The 21,771-nt window shown below is 45.3% G+C and overlaps 1 protein-coding gene and 1 long non-coding RNA gene across 4 annotated transcripts in view; one reads left to right on the top strand and one right to left on the bottom strand.

Moving 5' to 3' along the window:
* The window catches only part of SCHIP1 (schwannomin interacting protein 1), a 657,653-nt gene that overhangs the window by 526,839 nt on the left and 109,043 nt on the right, over window positions 1-21,771 (top strand). The window contains exons 1-2 of one of the 3 annotated variants that reach the window (XM_070406905.1): window positions 10,111-10,201; window positions 10,617-11,333. In XM_070406905.1, coding sequence (XP_070263006.1) covers window positions 10,635-11,333 — 699 coding nt within the window. In that variant the 5' untranslated portion in view covers window positions 10,111-10,201; window positions 10,617-10,634. Of the gene's footprint in view, window positions 1-10,110; window positions 10,202-10,336; window positions 10,418-10,616; window positions 11,334-21,771 lie in introns of those variants that run through there. The other 2 variants (XM_070406903.1, XM_070406902.1) reach the window with 2 other exon arrangements.
* LOC139004144 (uncharacterized) lies at window positions 6,652-10,127 on the bottom strand. The gene is made up of 3 exons (XR_011470338.1): window positions 10,012-10,127; window positions 9,104-9,307; window positions 6,652-7,635 (listed from the first exon to the last, which is right to left on the bottom strand). It is a non-coding gene; the product is annotated as an uncharacterized lncRNA (long non-coding RNA).

Raw genomic sequence — 21,771 nt, 5'->3', positions numbered from 1 at the left:
CTGGTGATGGATTGTTATGGCATGAGGGCGTGATGACCACATAGTCTTTTATTAGTATAGATTATTGACTTCAGAGAGGAAGGGAGAAAAATAGAAACATCAATGATGAGAGAGAATCATTGATTGGCTGCCTCCTGCATGCCCCCTACTGGGGATTGAGCCTGCAACCCAGGCATGTGACCCTGACAGAAATCAAACCTGGAACCCTTCAGTCCACAGGCCGATGCTCTATCCCCACTGAGCCAAACCAGTTAGGGTGTGAATAGATTCTTGTAAATAGTAACACTCCTCTCATAATACCAAAAATCTAAGATTAATATAGAAGAAATCTAAGATTAATATAGAATACATATCGAAGAAATAAGAAAACAAATACGTTTTCTTTTAGCTTTTACTTTTTGGGTGAAAGATATCAACTTGACATATTTGCATAAAATCAATTTCCATTTAAAAAATAAGACTTTTTTGAAAAGTTTGTTGTTTAGAATTTTTCCACTTATCCTGCTTCCTGTTGCAAACAGGTCCAGACCTGGTTCTAGGACTTTAGTAATTGAAGATTCGCCTTCCTACAACCCCAATGCTATGTTAGGCTGTAATGAGAAAGCAGCTGTGTTGTTCTTATGCATTCAGCCCAGAGGTCAGCAAACAGGCCTGCAGGCCAAATCCAGACGGCAACCCGTTTTGGGGTAGCTTGAGAGTTAAGAGTTTTTACATTTATAAACTTTTGCTTAAAATTTAAAAAACAAACCGTTATGCTAGAGACTGTATGACCCACAAATCTGAAAATATTTTTTATTTAGCCCTTTACAGAAAAAGTTTGCCAACCCCTGGCTTAGTTTATTATAACCCCAAACTTTATTTCAGAAGTGTGTGGGCTCGATCTATATTTAAAAAAAAAAATCTGATATTTAAAAACTTAAATGAATAAGTGATTTATGGAGCCATAAAATTATTTGTTTTATGAAAGACTACCTCAAATAATTTATATAAATAAATTTTCACTCATCCCAACAATTATTTTTGATGGAATTCTTCAGCAAATTCAGAATCATTCATTTTAAGTTAAATAAATATATGTAATTTATTCCCTATTGCATAAATATATTATCTCCTATTTTGTGATTATTATAAAGAAATTAAAAAACACAACTAGATACAAAGGTAAAGAAAAAAATCACCTGAAATATCACCTGTAGTTCAGCACTGTTAACATTTAGCTACATCTTTTTCTAGGCATAGCCATTTAATTTTTAAATTGTGGGTCACATTATATGTATAATTGTATACCCTCTTTTATTCATTTAATGTTATAATTTTCAAAAACATCTCATTTGACTGCATTTATTTCACAGAATGAATATGAGACTATTTATTTCAACATCTTCCCATTTTTTGACATTTAGGTTGAAGCTAATTTTTCACTATTGTAAATGCCACAGTGAGCATCTTTATGCATAAATCTCCATCTTCCTTTCTGTGTCCTTGGGCTAGACTTTTTAAAAAGACTTAAGTATTCTCTCCCCCATTCTGTTCCTTGTCTTTCTTACAAACTCATTCTTCTTCTCCAAGATCTTTAAATGACGGAATTCCTCAGACCTAGAAACTTGGCCTGTCCTTCTTACTCTTTACACTTGTCTCCAGATGAGCCTATTATACCCAAGATTTCAAATGCCATCTATGTACTCTGATGCCCATATTTACCTCTCCAGCCCCCATATCTCTCTTCATAAGCTCCAGACCTACACATCCAAATACTTACTTGTCATCTCCACTTGTATGTGTCACAGCATCTCAAATAGAAAATATCCAAAAAGGTTTCCATAGCTTCCCTCCTTCTGCTCCCCTACCAAACCCCACCCCTCCTTTTTGCCCATTTCAGTAAAGAGGCACCACCTTCCACTAGGTTGCTTATGATACAACCGGGAAACCATCAGTAAATGTCTCTCTCTCCCACACCACCCCCACCTATTCAGTCACCAGGGCCTGTTGATTCTACCACTTAAATATACCTTTAATGTTTCTATCTCTCTCCATCTCCCCAACCCCTCCTAAGCCACATTCATCTCATTCCTGGGCCACTTACTATATTTGCTTCCTCATTGGTCTCTCAGTTTCCATTCCTGTCCTGTTCTGTTTTTCTATCCCCTTTGCAAGTTTCCACCACGGAGAACGTTTCTAAAAATGTCAACCTGCTTTTACAACCCTTAAATGGCTGTTAGGAGAAATATCTTCATGGCAACCCGCCTCTTGCCACCTTGGCTCTTACTCTCTTGCTCCAACCTAGTGGTGCGCTTTCAGCTATTCAACTTGCTCAGCTTCTTCCCTTCTCAAAACCTTTGTGCAAGATGTTCCCTCTGCCCGTAACACCCTTCCTCCCCTCTTCAGCAGATCAATCCTCTTCCGGATGCCTCCCCCAACACAACACTACCTACATGCTCTCAGCATCCTGAGTCTACTGCCCGGGTACCTCCTACAAATTGTCATCTAAATTGTTCTATGCAGGGTGGGGCAAAAGTGGGTTTACAGTTGTGAGTACGCAAAACACACCATTTATTCTTATATTATTACCTATTAACTATTGTATTGTTTTCCATCTGAACAACTGTAAACCTCCTTTTACCCCAGCCTGTATTTCCCCGATGAAATGTCTGTTTCTTCACTGGACTCAAATTCCATTTGGGGCAAATAGTCTTTGTCTCTTTCAACCACAGTGTCTTGTGGTGCCTGGCATGTAGTAGGGGCTCAATAAATTTGTTGAATTAGTAACAGGTCATGGGGTACAAACTTTACAAAGACACATGTGAATCAACACGTGATAAAACATGTTATCACATCGTATTCCAAAAAGTTTGCATCGACCAATTTATAAACCCACCAACAGTATATGAGTGTTCTTTTGATCACACCCATCATGATACTTAGTATTATGGTTTTAAATAATTTTTAATTAGTTTTATGGGCAAAACATTACCTCATTATTATTGAAATTGTTGTTTCTTTGATTGTTAGTGAAGATGAACATTGTTTACAAATTGACGGGCTCTTGTATATTTTCCTGTGCTTCTTAAATTCCTGCCATACTGCTTTTATTGAACCATTTCTGTTAGGAATTTTTGGGAGCTTCTTTAGATTAATTTCTACCTATAAAACACCACCACCAACCCTACTTAACTCCATCTGAAGGTATGGGCAGACTTGGGAAATATTTGTATTTAGTCATTGGTGATTTCCCTTTACCTTGGGTGATAATATAATTTATCATGTAGCCTGGGACATTTTGGTGAGTGAAGGAAGGCACCATTAATAATTATGCCAGGACAACAGGAATAAAGCAGGACTGTCCTGTACAAGCCAAGATGTATGGTCTCCCTATCTCATTTTCATGCAGACTTAGAAGTCTGGGGATCTTGAGCTGAGAGCAGAGGTCCAAGTGGTGATCCAGGGATAAACCGAGAATATATCTGCTTTTTGTTCTGAATTTTAATATGGATGCTTCTGTGCTGTGCTGTGCTGTTCAGTGACTCACCCTGGACCGCCCTGTTGCCAATACTGCCTAGTTCACTCATTTACCTCCCCGTAACTGAAGGTTGCAGGCATCTGACAATTTCATGTAAATCTCCTTTCTTGCCCATAAAGGCAGAGCTCATCAGAGTCAGAGCCTTGGAAGGTCACCCCTGGTCCACTGCGCTGCTCCCTCTTCACTTCCAGATGCATTTCTGGGGCTTGCACTGCGTTGACAATGCCAGAGCTATTTTCTGATTTTATAATGCTTCCAGAGTTGTGTCAACAAGTGACCAGAATAGAGTTTTCACTTCCTAGTGTCCAAGCCTAACACATCCAAATATAAAGCACATGATTTCTGAGGCAGCCCATCTTGCCTGGGGTGATGTGCACATGGACTTATCGCTTGTAATGCTTCCCTAAGCTCATGCCGTGCGTCTCCCAGCTTTCCCAGCTCTTTGTAAATGTCCTTTTATGTCATTCATACCCTTCAGTGAAGCTCAAAAAATAAATTCAGAGTTGCTTATAGACTTGCATTTTCAAGAATTGCTAGGAACTTAAGGAAAGTAGACTACAATGACAGAAAACTTCTGGAAAAAGAAAGATTGGGAGAGTGTAGATACGTTGAATTTTTGTCAATGCCATCCAATCTGAGGCCTGACTTTATTAGGAAAAGAACAGCAGCCTTCCTCTTCCAACCTTGTCAATAGGAACAAACTTCCTACCAATGGAATTGCTAATAGAGCTTCTATGGACTGTTGGGCAGATTGTGCACCGCACAACTCCAGGGGGCGTTCTTCATGCAAAATTACATCTCTGTGAATGGTGCCAGGTTGTCCCTCCTGGCAGGGACGTGTGGTGCAGTTCACATTCTGTGTGGCTATATGCTGAGTTCCTGACTGACACCGTCTATGTGGCTTTTCTCTGATAGAGACACTGTCTCTTTGCTGCAGTTAGAGTTGCCTTACTCACCAGTGCCTGCAGAATTTTTGGGGTAATCTTCATTTCAAAGAGACATTCACCTGGTTTTTGCAAGCACTGTATTTGTCAAGCCAAGTGTCCTGGTTTCAGGTTTAGAAAATAGGTCATTGGAGCTATCTTTTATGGGCCAAGGTTGCCTAGATTTTGCCATTTCATTTTTATTGAGGAAAACATAGGAGAGAAATGCAATCTCATGGTTTGCTAGAAAATCAAAACATTTAAGATGTTAATGTTTTTAAAAGTTTTCTTTTCATTAAAGTATAGCTCTGAAGATGGATCCTATTTACAGTGGGGCCTTGACTTACGAGTTTAATTCGTTCTGTGACGGAGCTCATAACTCAAATTACTCATATGTCAAATCACTGTGACGTTCGCTGCGCCAACTAGCAGTGGGGTATCTGAAGCTGGCTCATAACCCGAATTTTTTTGAGCTTGCAACTCAAAGCAAAAAGTCAGCCGAGAGACGGCTTGTATCTCAAAAAAACTCGTTAGTCGGGACACTCATAAGTCAAGGCCCCACTGTACTAGTACACCTAAAATATAATTGTTTTCTTTCTTTCATTTACAAAGTATCTCTACATATAGACTAATAGTTGAAATCAACCCATCGGATCTACATAAATAAAGAAGGAATACTATGCATTCAACCCACCTAATGGAGAAGGACCTTGGTTTTTAGTTAGTGGAGGAATCAACTTTGTATCTCCTAACAAGGAAGGCAATGAAACTCAGAGATGCTTTTATACTATACTAAAGGCCCTATGCATGGATTTGTGCACTGGTGGGGAGCATGGCCTGTGGGGATTGGCCCGCTGTGGGAGTGCAGCTCATCCCAGTCAGCCAAGTGGTGCTCCCATCACTATGGGAGCATACTGACCACCAGAGGGCAGCTCCTGCATTGAGTGTCTGCCCCCTTGTGGTCAGTATGCATCATAGCGAGTGGTCGACCGGTCGTTCTGGTCATTCCGTCATTCAGTCGCTGGGCTTTTATTATATAGGATATCCTAGTGTCTAGGATGAAATCCCAAGAGTCTTTAAGCTGGAAGAAGCTGTTAGTTCATTCATTCATTCAGTCTTTCATTCAATGTATTCTTACTATTTGCTTAGCACCATGATCATGCAGTTCAGCCTCCTTCATGAGGAAACTGAGGTCACAAAGCTGGTTAGAGACAGGGCAGGGAACTAAGCCCAGATGTTCTACACCCAGGACTCTTTGCCCACAGTGCTTTAAAAGTCTCACATAGTTATATTCAGGTGATGAAATAGGAGAGCATCTGTGTACTGCATGTGATTTGCATGCAATTCATGTAATAAAGGCGAAATACAAACCCCCTTGCCAGCCATTGCTTTGTTACTCTAAATGCCAAAACTTAGAGAAGTTTAGCATTAGGGTTAGTAACTTTAGAATTTGTTTGGGAATTTTTCAAATACATCTGTTTCCAACCTATTTATACTCCTTAATATTTAAGTATTTCAATCAGGTCTTTTCTCCAGTGTTGTCCGGATCAAAATCCTGTAAATAGCACTAACTTCTGAGGAGCGTGCCCTCATCCCTACTCTTTGAGTATTGCTGCAGTTTCCCATCCAGGACAAAACTGAACAACCCAATCTCACGGTGACTATCTTCTTCAAGGATTTGTTCTGAGGGGAACTGAAGGCATGTAGTTCAGACCAATGGGGAGTTTCATTTTCTGAGCCGTCTGTACTCTCTGCACAATGAAATCTCCCAACTTGCTGAATACTGAACTTGTTGACAGTTGAGGAGGTCGAGCACATGTGAGCAGAAGAGAACAGCTGCTCTTGCCAGCTGCCTTCCTCTCTGCATAGACACAACTGCTGCCCGAGGAGCCGCTGCAGGACAGGAGGCGGAAGGAGTTTGAGGTTGCTGCAAGGAGACCCCTCTGGTATTTTTGCCGGGTAAATTCGTCCATATGCCTCTGGGCCAAGGGATACTGAATTTTAGCTGAGTGACTAAGAGCTAGGATGATGAAGCCAAACTACCCAGGTTCAAAGCCTGACTCTGCCACCTGGCTTTTCAGCTTTTTTACATTAAGCAAGTGACTTAACCTCACCATCTTCAGCATGCTCACCTATAAATCTATAAATGGGGAAGAGAGTTTCTTCATAGGGTTTTTGAGGATGAAAGGAATTGAATGTTGATATAATAATTCTAGCAATCACTATTGATGAAGCTCCTATTCCACTCCAATTACCATGAACAAGATAGAAATGGCTACACCCTTCATGGAATTTAGAGTATTTTCTAACACTAGGAGCCCTGACCCATTTAAGGGTTATGAAATCAATGTAATAAAGTGTGCCTAGATTTTGTTTTAAATGAAGTAGGATAGGATTTTACAAAATAAGAGTATATAAAACTTTTTTTCAATTACGTATGTTTTTATATACGTAAAGGTATATGTGGCCTGGGTCTTAATATAAAATGGATTTCTTGAGTTGTAGCAAAGATAAGCAGTTAAACAGCAACCTCCATACAGCACGTGTGATAAGTGCAGTGAGTGTCATGGAAGCTTGGGAAGGTCACCTGACTCCACAGGGCAGGTATAGAGAATCAGAGAAGCCTTTCAAGAGAAAGTGACATTTCACCTGAGACTTGAAAGATGAATAGAAATTTTCCAAAAGAAGTTGGTGAGGGGGGAGCAGTTCCTTTAAGGGGAATGAGGAGTCCTGGTTGGCGGTGTTGGGGGTGTGTGTAACGAAGCCTGAGAGAGACTTGCTCATATTTGCATTTGAGAAAGGCCACTCTGACTGCTAGAGGAGAATGGGCGAAGATTGTTGGGAGACTGTTCAGTAATTTCAAGACACAGGGTCTAGACCAGGGTGGGGGACAGTGGATATATGAGAGGGACAGGACTTGGTGATTGATGGAGGAAGGTGCTGATCTGGGATGCCTCTCACTTTACTCACGTCTCTGATGTTTAATTTACAAAGGTTGCTGGGGACAAATCTAAGTCTGTAAGCTCCAAGCCCCTAACTTGAGGAGACTTTCTGTAAACAGGAAGACCGGACCTTTCAATCACTTGGCAAATCATCTCTCCATCCTGCTGGACATATCTGTCAACTGTTGCTGGCCTAGGAGTTGGCAGGCCTTCCTGTTCCAAAGTGGGATGGTTCTTGGCAGGCGACGGAAAGCTGGAAACAGAATGGAGACGGGGCTAGCCAGGCACCTTGCATGAAGGGAAAAGAAGAAAGGAAACATGGTAGTTTCCCATCTGATCCAGAATATCTAGTCAAAAAATAATTTAAAAGGACAGGTAATTCAAAGATGTTCAAAGTTGGCTTCAAAATGCCATGCATTTTTGGCAGTGAGTTTACCTTGCCAAATGTTTTCTTAAGGCTTAATTTTGCATTCCCCAAACACAGACCATCTGGGCAGCAGGGGGATGAGCTGAAGCCCAGGACGGAGACTGGGTGAATGGTTGAGGAGGTCCCAATGTCTGAAAATTGCACGGAGGCCACAAGTCTCTCTTATTGCCACCGTTAATCAATACTTCTCTGTCTACCTGTGTCCTGCCACCGCGCAGGGAGCTTGTTCTGACCTAAGCCTTGCCAAGTGACATGGTGACTTGAAAAGCAGCTATCTGGTTCCCAGCACACAATGCTTTCTATCCGCATCTCTGTACACTCATAGGGCCACCTCCATCCCACAGCGGGCAGCCAAGCTGACCCAGGGCTCTGCAGCAAACCATATTTGGAGCACCAGGCAGGCTCTTTACAGATCTTACCGTAAAAGACATTCTAAGTTATAATCGGCCCTGTAAAGAGCTCCAGAACACAAGGCCCCTTTTCCTGTTATTCATAGGATTGCTGTTTCCAGAAAAGTCTGAAGATTAGCTTATCTTCCCTGGCTCAGGCCTACCTAGGAGAGGAAAGAGTCTCACTTAAACACAGGGTCTCTGCACCCCGTCCCCATTAGGACCCTGAAGAAATGGCAGCCACTCCCTACTGAAGAATCCTAAGCATGCCCCTGGTTCTCTGCCTGGCATCTGGACTGTGCCAAGCCAGGGCAGTGGCCTGGTCCAGGCTACAAGTCCCTGGGGATAATTAGCAGCAGGACCAAATCTGGAAGTTTAAGGAAACTGGTTTTCCAAAATCCATTGTAAAATTAAGTGCTATTTCTCTTTTTAACCCCCACCCCCATAAAATTGTAAGATATTTAAAGTGTACACCATGGTGATTTGTATGTACGTGTACATGGTGAAAGGATCCCCCCCTCATCTAGTTCAGTGGTTCTCAACCTTCCTAATGCCGAGACCCTTTAATACAGTTCCTCATGTTGTGGTGACCCCCAACCATAATATTATTTTCGTTGCTACTTCATAACTGTAATATTGCTACTGTTATGAATCGTAATGTAAATATCTGATATGCAGGATGTATTTTCATTGTTACAAATTGAACATAATTAAAGCATAGTGATTAATCACAAAAACAATATGCAATTATATGTGTTTTCCGATGGTCTTAGGCGACCCCTGTGAAAGGGTTGTTCGACCCCCAGAGGGGTCGCGACCCACAGGTTGAGAACCGCTGCACTAATTGAAAACCCCAGCATAGGGTTCTTGGAGTCAGTTTCCTAAAAAAATTGAAAGAAGCAAACCATCAAATGTGCCAGAAGCAGGTCACTGGCTATCCTCTCTTCCCCTCCTTTAATGTCTCCTTGATTGGAGGTGGCCAAAGGGGGCTTTGGAGGCTCATCCGAACAGATTCTCCACCTCGGTGCCGGGTATCAGTCCCATCTCACACTGACGCCTCTATTCCCCATACACACACCTCACCGAGGTCGTCATCCTCAGCGTGCAGCCTGGAGGGAAGGAAACTGAGCTAAAGCAACAGGTCCCACCCACAGTCTGAACTTGGAAGGGGAGTCGCTGGGCGACTGGAGGAGCTGAGCGGTGGAGAGGAAGCGTGTAGGAAGGTGGAAGGGAAATGATGGTGCATGACCACCGCTCACACGTCACTCGGGCTCCCACATGGGCTTGTGTATGTGCGCGAGTGGGGGAGGGAGGTCCTTCGCGGGGTCCCTCGGGGACTTCCGCGTGGGTTAGAAAGCGTTGAGCCCGGGCTTTGGGGTCTCCGGAGGCTTAAGCGGGGTAACCAGCCCCGCAGAGAGAGCTTGGGACGCGCCCAGGAAACGCGAGAGTGTCTGGGTGTTAAAATTCACCACCCTTTCCAGGGCGCCACCCCTTCTAATGGGCCGGGTCTGCGCCCCCCAAACCCCGCGCCCCCTTCGTTCGGCCTTTCCCCAGCCTCTCCAACCCCATCCCCACCCGGCCTCCCGCTCGTCTGCCGCCGCGAAAACCGGGAGAGCGGACTGCGCCGCGCCCGGCATCCTCTGGGCATGCTCGGTCGGCGGGACCGGCTCGCCGCCGGGAGGGCGCGTCCTTCCTCCCAGGGCGGCGGCGGCGGCGGCGGCGCCTGCAGCGACGGCGGCCGCGCCCCGGCCGGCACACCCTGGGGGGCGGTGGGAGCCGCCCGGTTCGGCAGGAGCCCAGAGCGCCCACCTACCCCGAGCCTTCCGGCGAGCGGAGGAGGGGCCAGCCGGGGAGGCGGGGAGGTGCGGAGGCGGGAGTCAGACCTCCGAGCTGCCCGCGGCTCCTTAGAAAGTAAAGCTTATCCGGAGCTCCGAGTCAGGCCCCCCACCGCCCGGCGGGGCGGGGCGGGGCCGGTGGGCGGGGGCCTCCGCCCGGAGAGCGAGGTGCGAATATAGTATCCGCCCACCTCCTTCCCAGTCCCCACCCCCAGGGAATTCTAATTCTCCGGGAAAGTGTCTGCTTCCCCGAGAATCCTCGGGGCGGGGTGCCGGGGCGCGCCTGGCGCAAAATGGTTAAAACAAAGTCCACGCGCGCCCCGCGGCCCCTCTTACAGAAAGTGTGCGCGCCGGTGGCTGGGCACCCCCTTTGCTGATCGGAGGGTTAGTTCCCCGGAGGAAGTCCGGCTGTGTCAGGGGAGGGATGCCGCAGGCTGGTGCCGGCTCCCGCCCCCAGGCCTCCGGCGGGGCGCACCTCCCGCCAGACGGGCGCAGCGCGCCGGGCCGGGGCGTCTGCGGCGGGCGGCGGGCGGCCGGAGCGCGCTCGACCCGGCAGCTCACTCTCTCTGCCTCCTCCCCCCAGGATTACCGAGAGGATGGGATGGATCTAGGCAGTGACGCCGGCAGCAGCAGCAGCAGCAGCAGCCGCGCCAGTTCGCAGTCCAACTCCACCAAAGTGACCCCTTGCTCCGAGTGCAAATCCTCGTCGTCGCCGGGGGGCAGCCTGGACTTGGTGTCTGCCCTGGAGGACTATGAGGAGCCCTTCCCGGGTTACCAGAAGAAGGTGATTGATGAGTGGGCGCCGGAGGAGGACGGGGAGGAGGAGGAAGAGGAGGACGAGCGCGACGGACGAGGGTACCGGGATGACCGCTGTCCCGCCCGGGAGCCGGGGGACGTGAGCGCCAGGACCCGCGGCTGCGGCGGCGGCGGCGGCGGCGGCGGCGGGGGGAAAGGAGCCACCACCGCCATGCCGCCCCCCCTGCCCAACGGCAACCTCCACCCGCACGACCCCCAGGACCTCAGGCACAATGGCAACGTGGTGCTGCCCGGCTGGCCCAGCGGCGCTCGAGTCCCCCGCCGGGCGGTCCAGAAACCCCAGCTGGCGGGGGGCCTGCGCGGCGGCCGGGGCCCGGCGGCGGGGAGCCTCTGCCTTCAGCCAGCGGACGGCGGAACGTGCGTCCCAGAGGAGCCCCCGATGCCCCCAATGGACTGGGAGGCGCTGGAGAAGCATCTGGCTGGACTGCAGTTCCGGGAGCAGGAGGTGCGGAACCAGGGCCAGGGGAGGACCAACTCAACCTCAGTAAGTTGGCCGGGGTGCGTGCCCACGCGCGCACACCCGCGCACACGGCCCGCACGCGCCCTCCCGCCAGCCGGCGGCCCCATTCATCCCTCCCCGAGGCTGGGGGGTCGGGCGGGAGAGCCTGCCCTCTGCTCCCCTGGGGTACCGTGGCTCAGTCTGCGAGCCGTTGGGTTTTGTTGGATGGGCGGAGTGGAGGGAGGGGCAGCCGGAGAGCAGCGGAAAGTCGGGTTAGTGGAACCGGCGACTCATTTTAATGGAATTACTTAGGGAGACGAGGTTGTGAGTCACTTGTCTGAAAATAAATCCGGGGAGATTTGGGCACCGCAGCCGGTGCCTGCGGGTGATATTTGAAGTCGTAATCGCCGTGGCTTTGTCAACCGTGGTGGGTCGCCCTGCGTGGCCACTGATGTCTCGCCCATAGGCAGGCTGTCCCTGTGCTCACGCACACACGCGCCTGCCCACACCTCTGGTCTGGCGGCGCGGTGGGTTCCATCTCGCGTTTAAGCGGATGCTCCAGTATTTGAAAGGGTGGCCGCCCTCCTCCAAGACGCTCCCTTTCTGAAACCCCGGCCTGTTGTTGACCTGGGGGAGCCGGGTGAATTGATCTGCTAGGATGCGGGAGGCGTTTGAGCCTCTGTCCCCTGACTCCGATGAATTCTCCTTGCTTTAATAAGGAGCCGCTTGCACTTCCTCACCGGGAGGTCACTGCCTCCCAGCTGGAAATCCAGAGGGGGAGGGGTGCTGGAGTGGGGCAGAGGGAGGGAAGGCAGGAGGGCAGGAGGGCTGCATCTAGAAGACGCTCTGGCAGGTTCGGACTTGTCTCAACATCTTTTGTGCCCCTGAGGGGAGAGCAGATACATGATGTAAAAGAAAGCATCATGAATGTAGCTCCCCGATTCATCACTGTTTGGAGAGACAGCAACAGTTGTAATTTGAAATCATTAATGATGTCCCTAAGTGGGGCTGAAGGGCACTGTTGAAATGAGCTGCTTTCTGTGTGTGACAGCTGTGCGGCAGTGTGGGAAAAGTGCTGGCTTGCAGGTGTAATTTTCCGGCTCCAGGGCCCTGGGGCTACTGGAAATTGGGTGCATGCACTTCTGACTTCAGGGGTGAGGATGGTAACTGCGTTTCACAGAGAAATTGGCACGGTTTCCATCAGAGAGAGCCCTTCGCTGACAGAGCCCACTGGTTAGTGTCCCCTGAGAAATTACCTATTAAATTAACACACTGGTTTTAATCCCAGGTTTACCCTGGCCACTAGCAGATGTGGAATCTTTCTATTATAGCTGGTGTAGCTCCTTGTACCTTGCAATAGAAAACAACCTTTCCCTGCTTGGTGCTTGAGAAAAAAAGACCTCATTAAGCTCTCTGGACTTAAACAATGACTTGGAGATAAATAGGTTTTCTTTAGTATTGCGTGACGTTTATATATTCCAGGAGAACGTGATAACTGGGTATACACGTGAAGTTAGGATTCGATGGTGACAATGAGCTCCATTTTTCAAAAGTTATTAGACAACATGTTATTGAGCACCCCTTGTGTTATGTACTAAATTTGAAGTATGATTCTCAGTGCTACAGTTACACATCTGTCCACGTGGAACTGGGATTGTGGTGAGGGGAGGCAGCCAGTCCTCTGGGCACTTACAATTTAATGGCTTGCTGACAGCTTCCCCTCTACCAACACACATACACAAACGCACACACACACACAAAGTTTTTGTGAAGACTTTGTGAATCTTTCCTTCTTGGGCAATCTTGCAAACCAAAGCTTATGTCCTCACCTAGTGAACAGTTTGTATATTGGGGATTCTCTCCTTCCCCCACCCCACTCCCCAACCTTCCTGAAAAATGTCCCTTCTGGGCTTTTTCTCCACAAGTCACAGAGAAATTTGGGTTCCATTGCCTTAAAGCAAGTATGGGTACAGAAATAAGGGGGAGGGGAGGTGGCCTTTGAGGTTGTTCAATATTGAAATTTTCCATGTTTTTGTTTGTCTTTGAACAAAATTACTAGCTAACGTTAGTTTAGCGTAGTGTTTTTCAAAGTGTGAATTACCTTTGAAGTCACCTTATCACTTAAGAAAAATGAAATATAATAGAATGTACAATAATGCCTTGCTCGTGGTTAGCTTGGCTTTTTAAAACTTTCGTTTCATTTTTATGTATACATTGGGTCACAGTGTAGGGTTTCTTTCTTATTATGCATCGTTATCATAACACTGGTTTAAATCCTATTTACTTCTGCCTGGAAGAAGTGGGAAAGTTTATAATCATTAGGATGGAAACTTAGAAATAATGACGGAGTTAGGTAGAAGAGAATGCCCATCTTGAAGGGGTTGTTCCAATAAATGATATTGTAGCTACTCTTTAAAAAGTTGTGTGTAAATGGAATTTCTCTATATTACTGGGTGGAGGGGGTATACGTGAGAAAGAGAGTGTAGGTTTCTTTTCACCTGTGAAGAGAACCACATAAGTTTATTGCCCATTCTCTTTTGGAATCAGGTGGCTGGTTCCTACTCATCATTCCCGACTCTGTTCCACTCTGACCTTCTCAGAGCTGCTGTCCCTGACCACACTCCCTAAAGTAAGGCACTCCACCCCCACTCAGGCATGCCTGGTGTATTTTCTTAGAGCTTATCACTACCTGACATTACCTTATCTAGTTCTCCTTCATTTTTAGTCTCTCTGGAGTCCATTGGAGTGCAGGGGTCTTGCCTATCTGCCACAGTGCCTAGTATGCTTTGAAAGATCAAATGAAGGAAGGAAGGAAGGAAGTACTTATATGACCCACACACCACAGAGCTAAACCACTCCTCTCATTTTACAATTGAGAAAACTGAGGCCCTTGGAGAAATCACTAAATGACGCTGGGCCTCAGTTCTCTCAGGTGTGTAAATGCTCAAGGGCAATTGTCACACAGTTAAGGAGTAAAGAAGGTTACTGGGTGTTGGTGCTTTTGCTGTCAGATTTAGAACCAGGGAGGTGAGTTTAAGGGAATTGGGCTCCCAAATGTTTGTATTCATCCTACATTCTCATCTCCCTGCCTGTTCCGACCCTGGTGGACTTACTTGTATAATCCTGAGGAAAACCAGGGCTTTATCTTACTCCTGCTTCTCCAGGACCTCAATTTGTCACAGTATCACTCCCCGCTAACTCAGGGAGCTACTGCACACATCACCAAGTGCTGTGGGGGTGCCCAGTGCCTCCGTGGACTGTTTTTCTTAAATGGAGTACAGTTTCTCCTCTCTCTCCTTGATCTTTCCATGCCATTTTCTCTCTTTCAGGGTCTGTGGGCCTCCATGTTTAACCCGTTCTGTCTCTGGAAACTCACATTTTTCTCCAACTTCTCTCTCCTTTGGCGGCGGCTTCTTCTTCTTCTTCTTCTTCTTCTTCTTCTTCTTCTTCTTCTCCTCCTCCTCCTCCTCCTCCTCCTCCTCCTCCTCCTCCTTCTTTTTCTTCTCCTTATCCTTCTTTAAAATAGCTCTACTTGCACATATTTGAAGTGTACAGTCTGATGAGTTTTGACATATGTGTATGCCTGTGAAACCATCACTAAAATCAAGATAATGAACATAGTTTCTCACCTCCAAAAGTACCCTTGTGCCCTTTTGTAATTCCCCCAGTCCTGTCTCTTGGCAGCCACTGGTCTCATTTCCATCACTATAGATTAGCTTGCATTTTCTAAAGTGAATGTAAGTGGAATCATATAATACATACTAAGTTTTCGTTGGGCTTCTTTCACTCAGTGTGTAATTGTTTTGTGATTCATCCATATTACTGTGTATGTTTATAGCTCACTGCTTTCTGTTGTTAGGTAGTGCTCCGTTTTATGGATATACCCTATTCCTCTGTTGATGGGCATTTGAGTTGTTTCTAGTTTTTGTCTATTACAAATAAAAGTGCTTTGAACATTCACATGCAAGTCTTTGTAGAGACATAGTCTTTCATTTCTCTTGGGTAAATATTTGAGAGTAGAATGGCTGGGTCATATGGTAAGTGTGTATCTAAAGATCACTAGGCCATCACTAGTTCTTCCGGTCACATATGGTAGGTGTGTTTTCCAAAAAAGTTGCACCATTTCACATTGCCATCGCCATGATTCTGAGTACAGTCACTCTAACCTTGGCTTTCTCTCCCCCTGGCTGCTGTATTCCATCTGGGTCCTTGGGCCCTGCAGGACATCGCTTTTCGGGTGACTGAGGTGACTGCCACCCTCTCTCTTAAGAGAATGAGAAAGCACCTGGACCACGTCTTACATTCAGCCCAAGTCCTTACACCTATTGTTCAAAAAGTAAAGGACTCATTTTTTAAATTAGAGAACAGTTCTAGTTGTAGACCCAACCGACACATTTTAATTCCACTTTTATTATAGTTTATTGCCAGCGACAGGTGCATTTCCCCCTGTTCAATGAGAAGATAAGAAAAATTTTAATTGACATGTTAATTGAAAGCAAATTCTCCTGATGAAGTTATTTCCAAAGTACTTGAAAATAATTTGTCTTTCTATTTGTTTGTACTATTAACTAGAAGCAAACTTTAAATTACCTACATTTCTTCCTAGAATGGTACTAATTACAGGTTATTTTCAATGTATTATTCTGTGAGAATTACAGCCCACTTACTCCCTCCCCGTCAATGACACCACTAAAGAAGCTTGAATGGCTAAGTATTTGTTTCCTCAGTTACTTGGGCTATATTTAAATTCCATGAATTCCCATTTTTATAGACTGAGTTAAGAGGCCTTTATTACTTCTACAAAATATAGTAAAGTTTATAACTTTAATAAGTGGTGTGATTTGGCAGCCAGGGACACAGCAGTGAAAACATTCTGTGTGGTGTGCAGTTAACACTTATTTCTGTTGGCTAGAGAGCATTACATGACTGGTAAAGTCATTTTGGTTTTTTAACCATGACCAGAAATTACCAGGGCTAAGTGTATTGTGTGCTTTGACCTTTTCCCTTGGAATGTTGAGTGCCATCTTTGCCTGCTTTTCTAATTTACGTTGCATTTTGTTGAAGAGCTACAAAGGCTGCTTGTATCCATTTGCATGTACTCAAGACTTTGAAGAAATATGATTGGGTTTAAAAAATAGGTTGCAGGTAAACCACAGTTCTGGGGCTGTGTGTGTATTGAAGCTACCATCAGATGATTCACCCTATGGTGGAACAGCCTTTGGAAATGTTGTAGTTAGATTCAATGAAATCTTTGCCTACCAATTGGTGTACACGTAGTGGTCCTTTAAAACATCTTAAGGAAAGTTTTCAGGGTGCATATCTGAAAAGTGGACGTAGATATTCTCATCACATATTCTCTGAGCCCTTTGAACATCTCACCACTGACATTGTTCACTGTCCTCCATGCTTCCTGGTTCTGCCGGCATTTGTAACTCCCGGGGCCTTTGACCTTGCACTCCTTTTTCACTCTGGGGAATTACCAGCATGAGCCCTTTGCTAAGTCGGAGGTCCAGGCGCTATCAGCCCATCACACCACTCGGCATTTGCTACTCCAGGGCCTGCTCTGATGCAGAGCCCCACCTCTTTGGGGAAAGCTGAATCTGATCATCTCCGCCTGAACAACCTCTTCTGAACTTGTGTTCCACTGTGTACCCCTTCCTCACACTTAGGTTTTTAAAAGTCTTCCTAGTTTTGAGTATTTTCTTGTTCATTATCACATTTGCTCCTCATGACATCTGGAAATTGATCAAAGCATTTCCATTTTAGAGATGAGAAAACCGAGGCCCAGTGAGGTTCAGGGATTTGCCTGAAGTCTCATATCTGGCAAGACTCAGGCTAAACCTGTCAACTTCTGGCTCTGGTTCCAGGCTCTTTTAGTGGCATTGTCTTATATTCGTGGTCTCTTATCTACCCTCTTCTCCATAAAGACATTAATAATATAGGCTCAGGTGTTCACTGAGGAATAGACATCGGATGAATACCTGGTTGGTTAACCTATTTTATAACACTCTTTAGTTTTAAAATTTACTAGAAACTGCTACACTCTGAACTTGCTTATTAGTGCTAATAATAGTAATTCTAGGTCCTTTCTTAAAAGCGCATCTGTAGCATTACATTTGCATTTTAAAACAGAAATTTGTTTTTACTCCTGGACCTTTGCCCCTGAAGACATGAATGGTTTTGTTTTCTTACATTTGAAATTCAGTCCTAAGTATTTTAACAAAAAGGGCTTTTGCAAATGCTTTTCTTTAGCTGCTTTATTCCCCTTGAGCTGTTAGGACAGATACTGCTTTATGATGCTTTATACTGCCATTGGCTGGGCGATGATTTTGCACATAACTTCAGTAGAAATTCAAGAGTCAATTATGAAATTGAGCATTTTTAGTAGTAAAGTAATAGGATTTTAAAGATAGGAAGGATCAGAGAGGTGATCTCATCCAACCCTCCTCACCATTTTCAAAGAAGGAAACAGGTCTGTGAAGGTTGAACTTCACCCAACTTTCTCAGCCCAGGCCTGGCCCAGCCTCATGTCCCCTGGCTCACTATTCCCACTTTTCATGAGCTTGCCCCTCTTCAGCTAATGCCACATTTCTTAAAATAAGTGTTCAAAACTTAATTTGTAGGACAGATCCAGTCTCATTTAAGATTTTCAAGTGTAGGAGTGTATTCTAATTTTTATCCCTTGGTAGAACAGTATTTCAATGTGTTGTTTCTCGTTTTCTATTTTAAACCCATGTTGTCCGACATTTATAAACTTGTTTTCTCCCATTCAGACGTCAGGCCATCACTGTGTGTATTTCCACCAACAGAACAGTGCTCTCTCCAGATGACAGGTGTTCTTTCTGTCTTTGCTCCTTCCCCACCTGTAAGCAGCTTTTCCTGGCTGCCCACCCTGCTTTCTAGCTCTGGGCAACGCATAGTCCTCTCCTGACATGGGGCCAAGGGATGACCAGTGATGGATGGCTCTTGAGAACTTTGCCACCTGAATTGTAGGAGGCAGAGAAGGCAGCAGCGAGGGTTCAGGGACCGCTCTGCACATCACTGCCATTTACAAAGTCTGTCCATTGACTGCCAGGGCCATGTGGGGATGCTGGATTCAGAAAGATAGAGGAGGAAAGATCTCCCTGTTGTTTACCCTGACGTGGAAGCATATCTAGACAGAATTGCAAGTGAATGTTTTATTATAAGCCCCCAAAAGAGGGAAACTAACAAAACCAAGAAGATTAGAAAGATGAGAAAGGTATTTGTGGAGTTCAGAAACAGCTCATACAACAATCTCCATCGGAACCCCTGGCTTCATTGGTATCTGAGTGAGAACAAGGAACAGAAAATGGGCATCAGGAAAGGGTGATGCTTTGGGTTTTTATGTTCCCTGAGAGATGTTTCTAAGGTTCCCAGTTGAATCTGCAGAGCTAGGTCATCGCTAGTTCTTCTGGTCACACCCAGGACAGTTGTAGTTCTCACTCTCCTCATCAGATCTGTGAGGGCCCTCATTGTTCCAGATGCGCTTCGTTTGTTTCCTTTGTTTTGTTTCAGGCTACTTTTGTGAATAATGTTGTTATTTTTCTTAAATATTTGTTAAATAATTATGTCAAGCATGTTCTGTCACAACCTTTATCACTTGCCTTTCTCTGTTTTCATTCATACATAAAATCAACCTAATTTTATTCTTGCCACCGGACCTATTTTTCAGTATTTGTTGTGTCATTTTAGGCTATTCTCATTTTTTCCTACTTTTGCAGCATTTTCTATATAACTCAAAAGGTGGTGGTTTAGGTGAGGAAGTGCCCAGGTAAGAGGAATGGACTTGATTAGAGTTTGTTCGGCCCCGGGATGATGCTTTCCAAAAGTGCTCGTACAATATTTTTAGTTACGTCTAACTGACGTGAGGTTGCATTAAAGCAAAGCTTATTGGAAGCTAAAAGAGTGATCTGTTTTCTTTAGTCTGGTTTGTATATCTGATTTCCTAATAATTGCCACTTGTATCTGTACATTTTACAGACACCCCTACAACTCCCCCCAAATATTTTATATTTATTTGTAGTTGAATGTCCTCTTTTGGTATATCCATCAATGGCAATATCATGTTCTTTTTCCCCTCCCTTCCATTTCATAGTCTCTCCTTAGTATTTATGGTTCATGAAAGTGATTGTGAATCTTTCTTCCTTGGAATATTCGCATAGTATACCGAAAAAAGAAAAAGCTTTCATTTTTATGGGTTACAAGAAGCAATGCATTAGTGGGCAGCTGATTTCTACAAATTCATCAATTCCAGAGGGTTTTATTGTCCATGTCCTAATAGAGATGATTGATCCTTCAGAATTCTTCCTTGTAGAAATACATGTCTGAGTTATTCATGGACTTGTGTTTTTTTGTTGTTGTTTTTTTAAGTCTTACTAAAAGCTTCTAACAAGAAAGTGTGCGCCGGTTGGGCTTTTGCTGGCGATGCTTCGTTTGGCAGGCGGAGGGGCTTGTTCAGGGTGTCTGAGGGAGGGCAGCGGACAGAGCACAGCTCCACAGCTGCACAGCCAGGCCTCCAGGCAGCCCATTGTCTGTCAGCACCTCCCCTGGCCCAGGACCTACCGCTGACCAGATCCTGTTGTTATCCCCTCAGAAGCACACACCCACTGCTTCCTCCTCTAGGATCCCGCTGTCTGTGGTCCTCAGCATGCCTCAGTTTCCCCTTCTACTCCTATGCAGGTTTACCTGTGTGCACAGAGAACCAATCCAAAGTCCATAAGAAAGTGACTCATTAGTATCGGGTACCTCTTGTGGCAAAGGCTCCTTGCCAGGATGCCTCATGGACCATGTGGAGAGAGAGAGAGAGAGAGAGAGAGAGAGAGAGAGAGAGAGAGAGAGAGAGAAGGACAGGCACTCTCCTTGGCCAGCTGGCTATGGCCAGGGTCCACTTGCTCACAAGCAGGTTGTAGGCATGCCCAGAGCTAAACAACAGGTAAGTTGTGGCAGCTACTAATCTAGTGTAACTTGATTCTGCTTCCTTCTTGGTTTGCCATATAGGGAAAGAACTCTGCTGTCTCAAACAGTTTAAAGGGAATGAGGTAATTTCCTCATCATTCCTAAGATCTTCAGCCGTGTTATAAATTTAGATCTGAGGTTAGAGCATTAAAACGTAAAAACAAAACCAAAAAAGCTGCTGTGTTACGAAATGCTATAGCATTTTTAATGTCAAGTCCAGCAGCATAATAGCTTGTAGCCCCTATTCCCCTCCAGAAAAAGATTAGAATTAAACTTATTTCCAAAATAAGAAGGGCCTGGCCCTTGGGAACCTGGCACAGTGTCTTAGAAAAGAACTCAAAGGCTAATCTCCACTCCTATAAAAAGAACATGTTTTCAAATAGTTTCAAAATCCATTGAGCCTTCTGTTTTTCTCTTTACGGCACCAGGAGCTAAAAATTATGCCACTTATGAAAATTACAATTTTTTTCTTTGTGAATGTCACACAATTTGGGGTCCATTTTGACCTCATCTGACATTGTATTATGAGCCCTTGCATCTTATGCACTCTGTCCTTTTTATTTCCACTCTAAAATTGGTTCTGTAAGGGGTAAGAGAGAAGGCCGCTGGGATTTTATTTTTGAATACTTAAATTATGTAACCAGTGATCTCCTGTTAGAGTAGTTATCCAGCCTACAGTGGCTCCACAGTCTGACCCAAATAGCCCTTAAAGAAAGACCTCATTCTAGAAGAACAACGTTAGGCTGCAGCAATTTGAAAACTTTTTGAATACCTACTCTACTGTGGTATGGTGGTTTCAGTATTAGGTTTATTGTTCTTGGGTTTCATATGGAAATGCTCAGCAAAGTAAATATACCATTGTTGTGCTTGTACTAACACATGAGTAAGACCCAGGGCACTGGAAGCATAGTTAAAACCTTCTATTACTGGTAAACAATGACCCTGGGATTCAGAATATTAGAGCTGGAAGGGTGGCAAGGATGGCAAAGCCAGATGCATGCAGGGGCCATGTAGGTAACCAATGAGAGCAGTGAGCCAGGTGGGAGTAAGACTGTGGGGACCTGGAGGATGGGTCCAGGGGTGAAGGGCTGCTGTTCTTCCATCCTGGCTGGCCTTCCATCCTGGCTGACCTTCCATCCTGGCTGGCCTTCCATCCATGTCTGAATATCGTCACAGTCCTCTGTTATGTCAGGAAAAGCCCAAGACCCAGGCCAGGATTTGATGAGAAATATCTTCGGTATGAAATTTTGGCAAGTAACTTCAAAGTAACACATAATTTGGGGGCTAACGAACATCTCTAGTGCAAAATATGGCCTCTGGGCTCCCAGTTTCTCATCGCACACCCAACCCAATCTACTCATTTTACAGAGGAGAACACTGAGACCCAAAGAGGTTAAGTGACTTCATTGAAGCCTGGATGAGGGGAGGTGGAGCCAGGTGGGGGTGGCTTGCTGAGAGTCTGGTGAGATTTAGAAATGAGAGATGTTAGGGAAGAAAACTCCTAAAG

The sequence above is a fragment of the Myotis yumanensis genome, unplaced genomic scaffold (assembly GCF_028538775.1).
Source record: "Myotis yumanensis isolate MYYU_CA2020_CCGP unplaced genomic scaffold, mMyoYum1.0.hap1 SCAF_2, whole genome shotgun sequence".
In the NCBI taxonomy this organism is placed as follows: domain Eukaryota; kingdom Metazoa; phylum Chordata; class Mammalia; order Chiroptera; family Vespertilionidae; genus Myotis; species Myotis yumanensis.
This window is presented reverse-complemented; position numbering and strand designations above follow the sequence as displayed.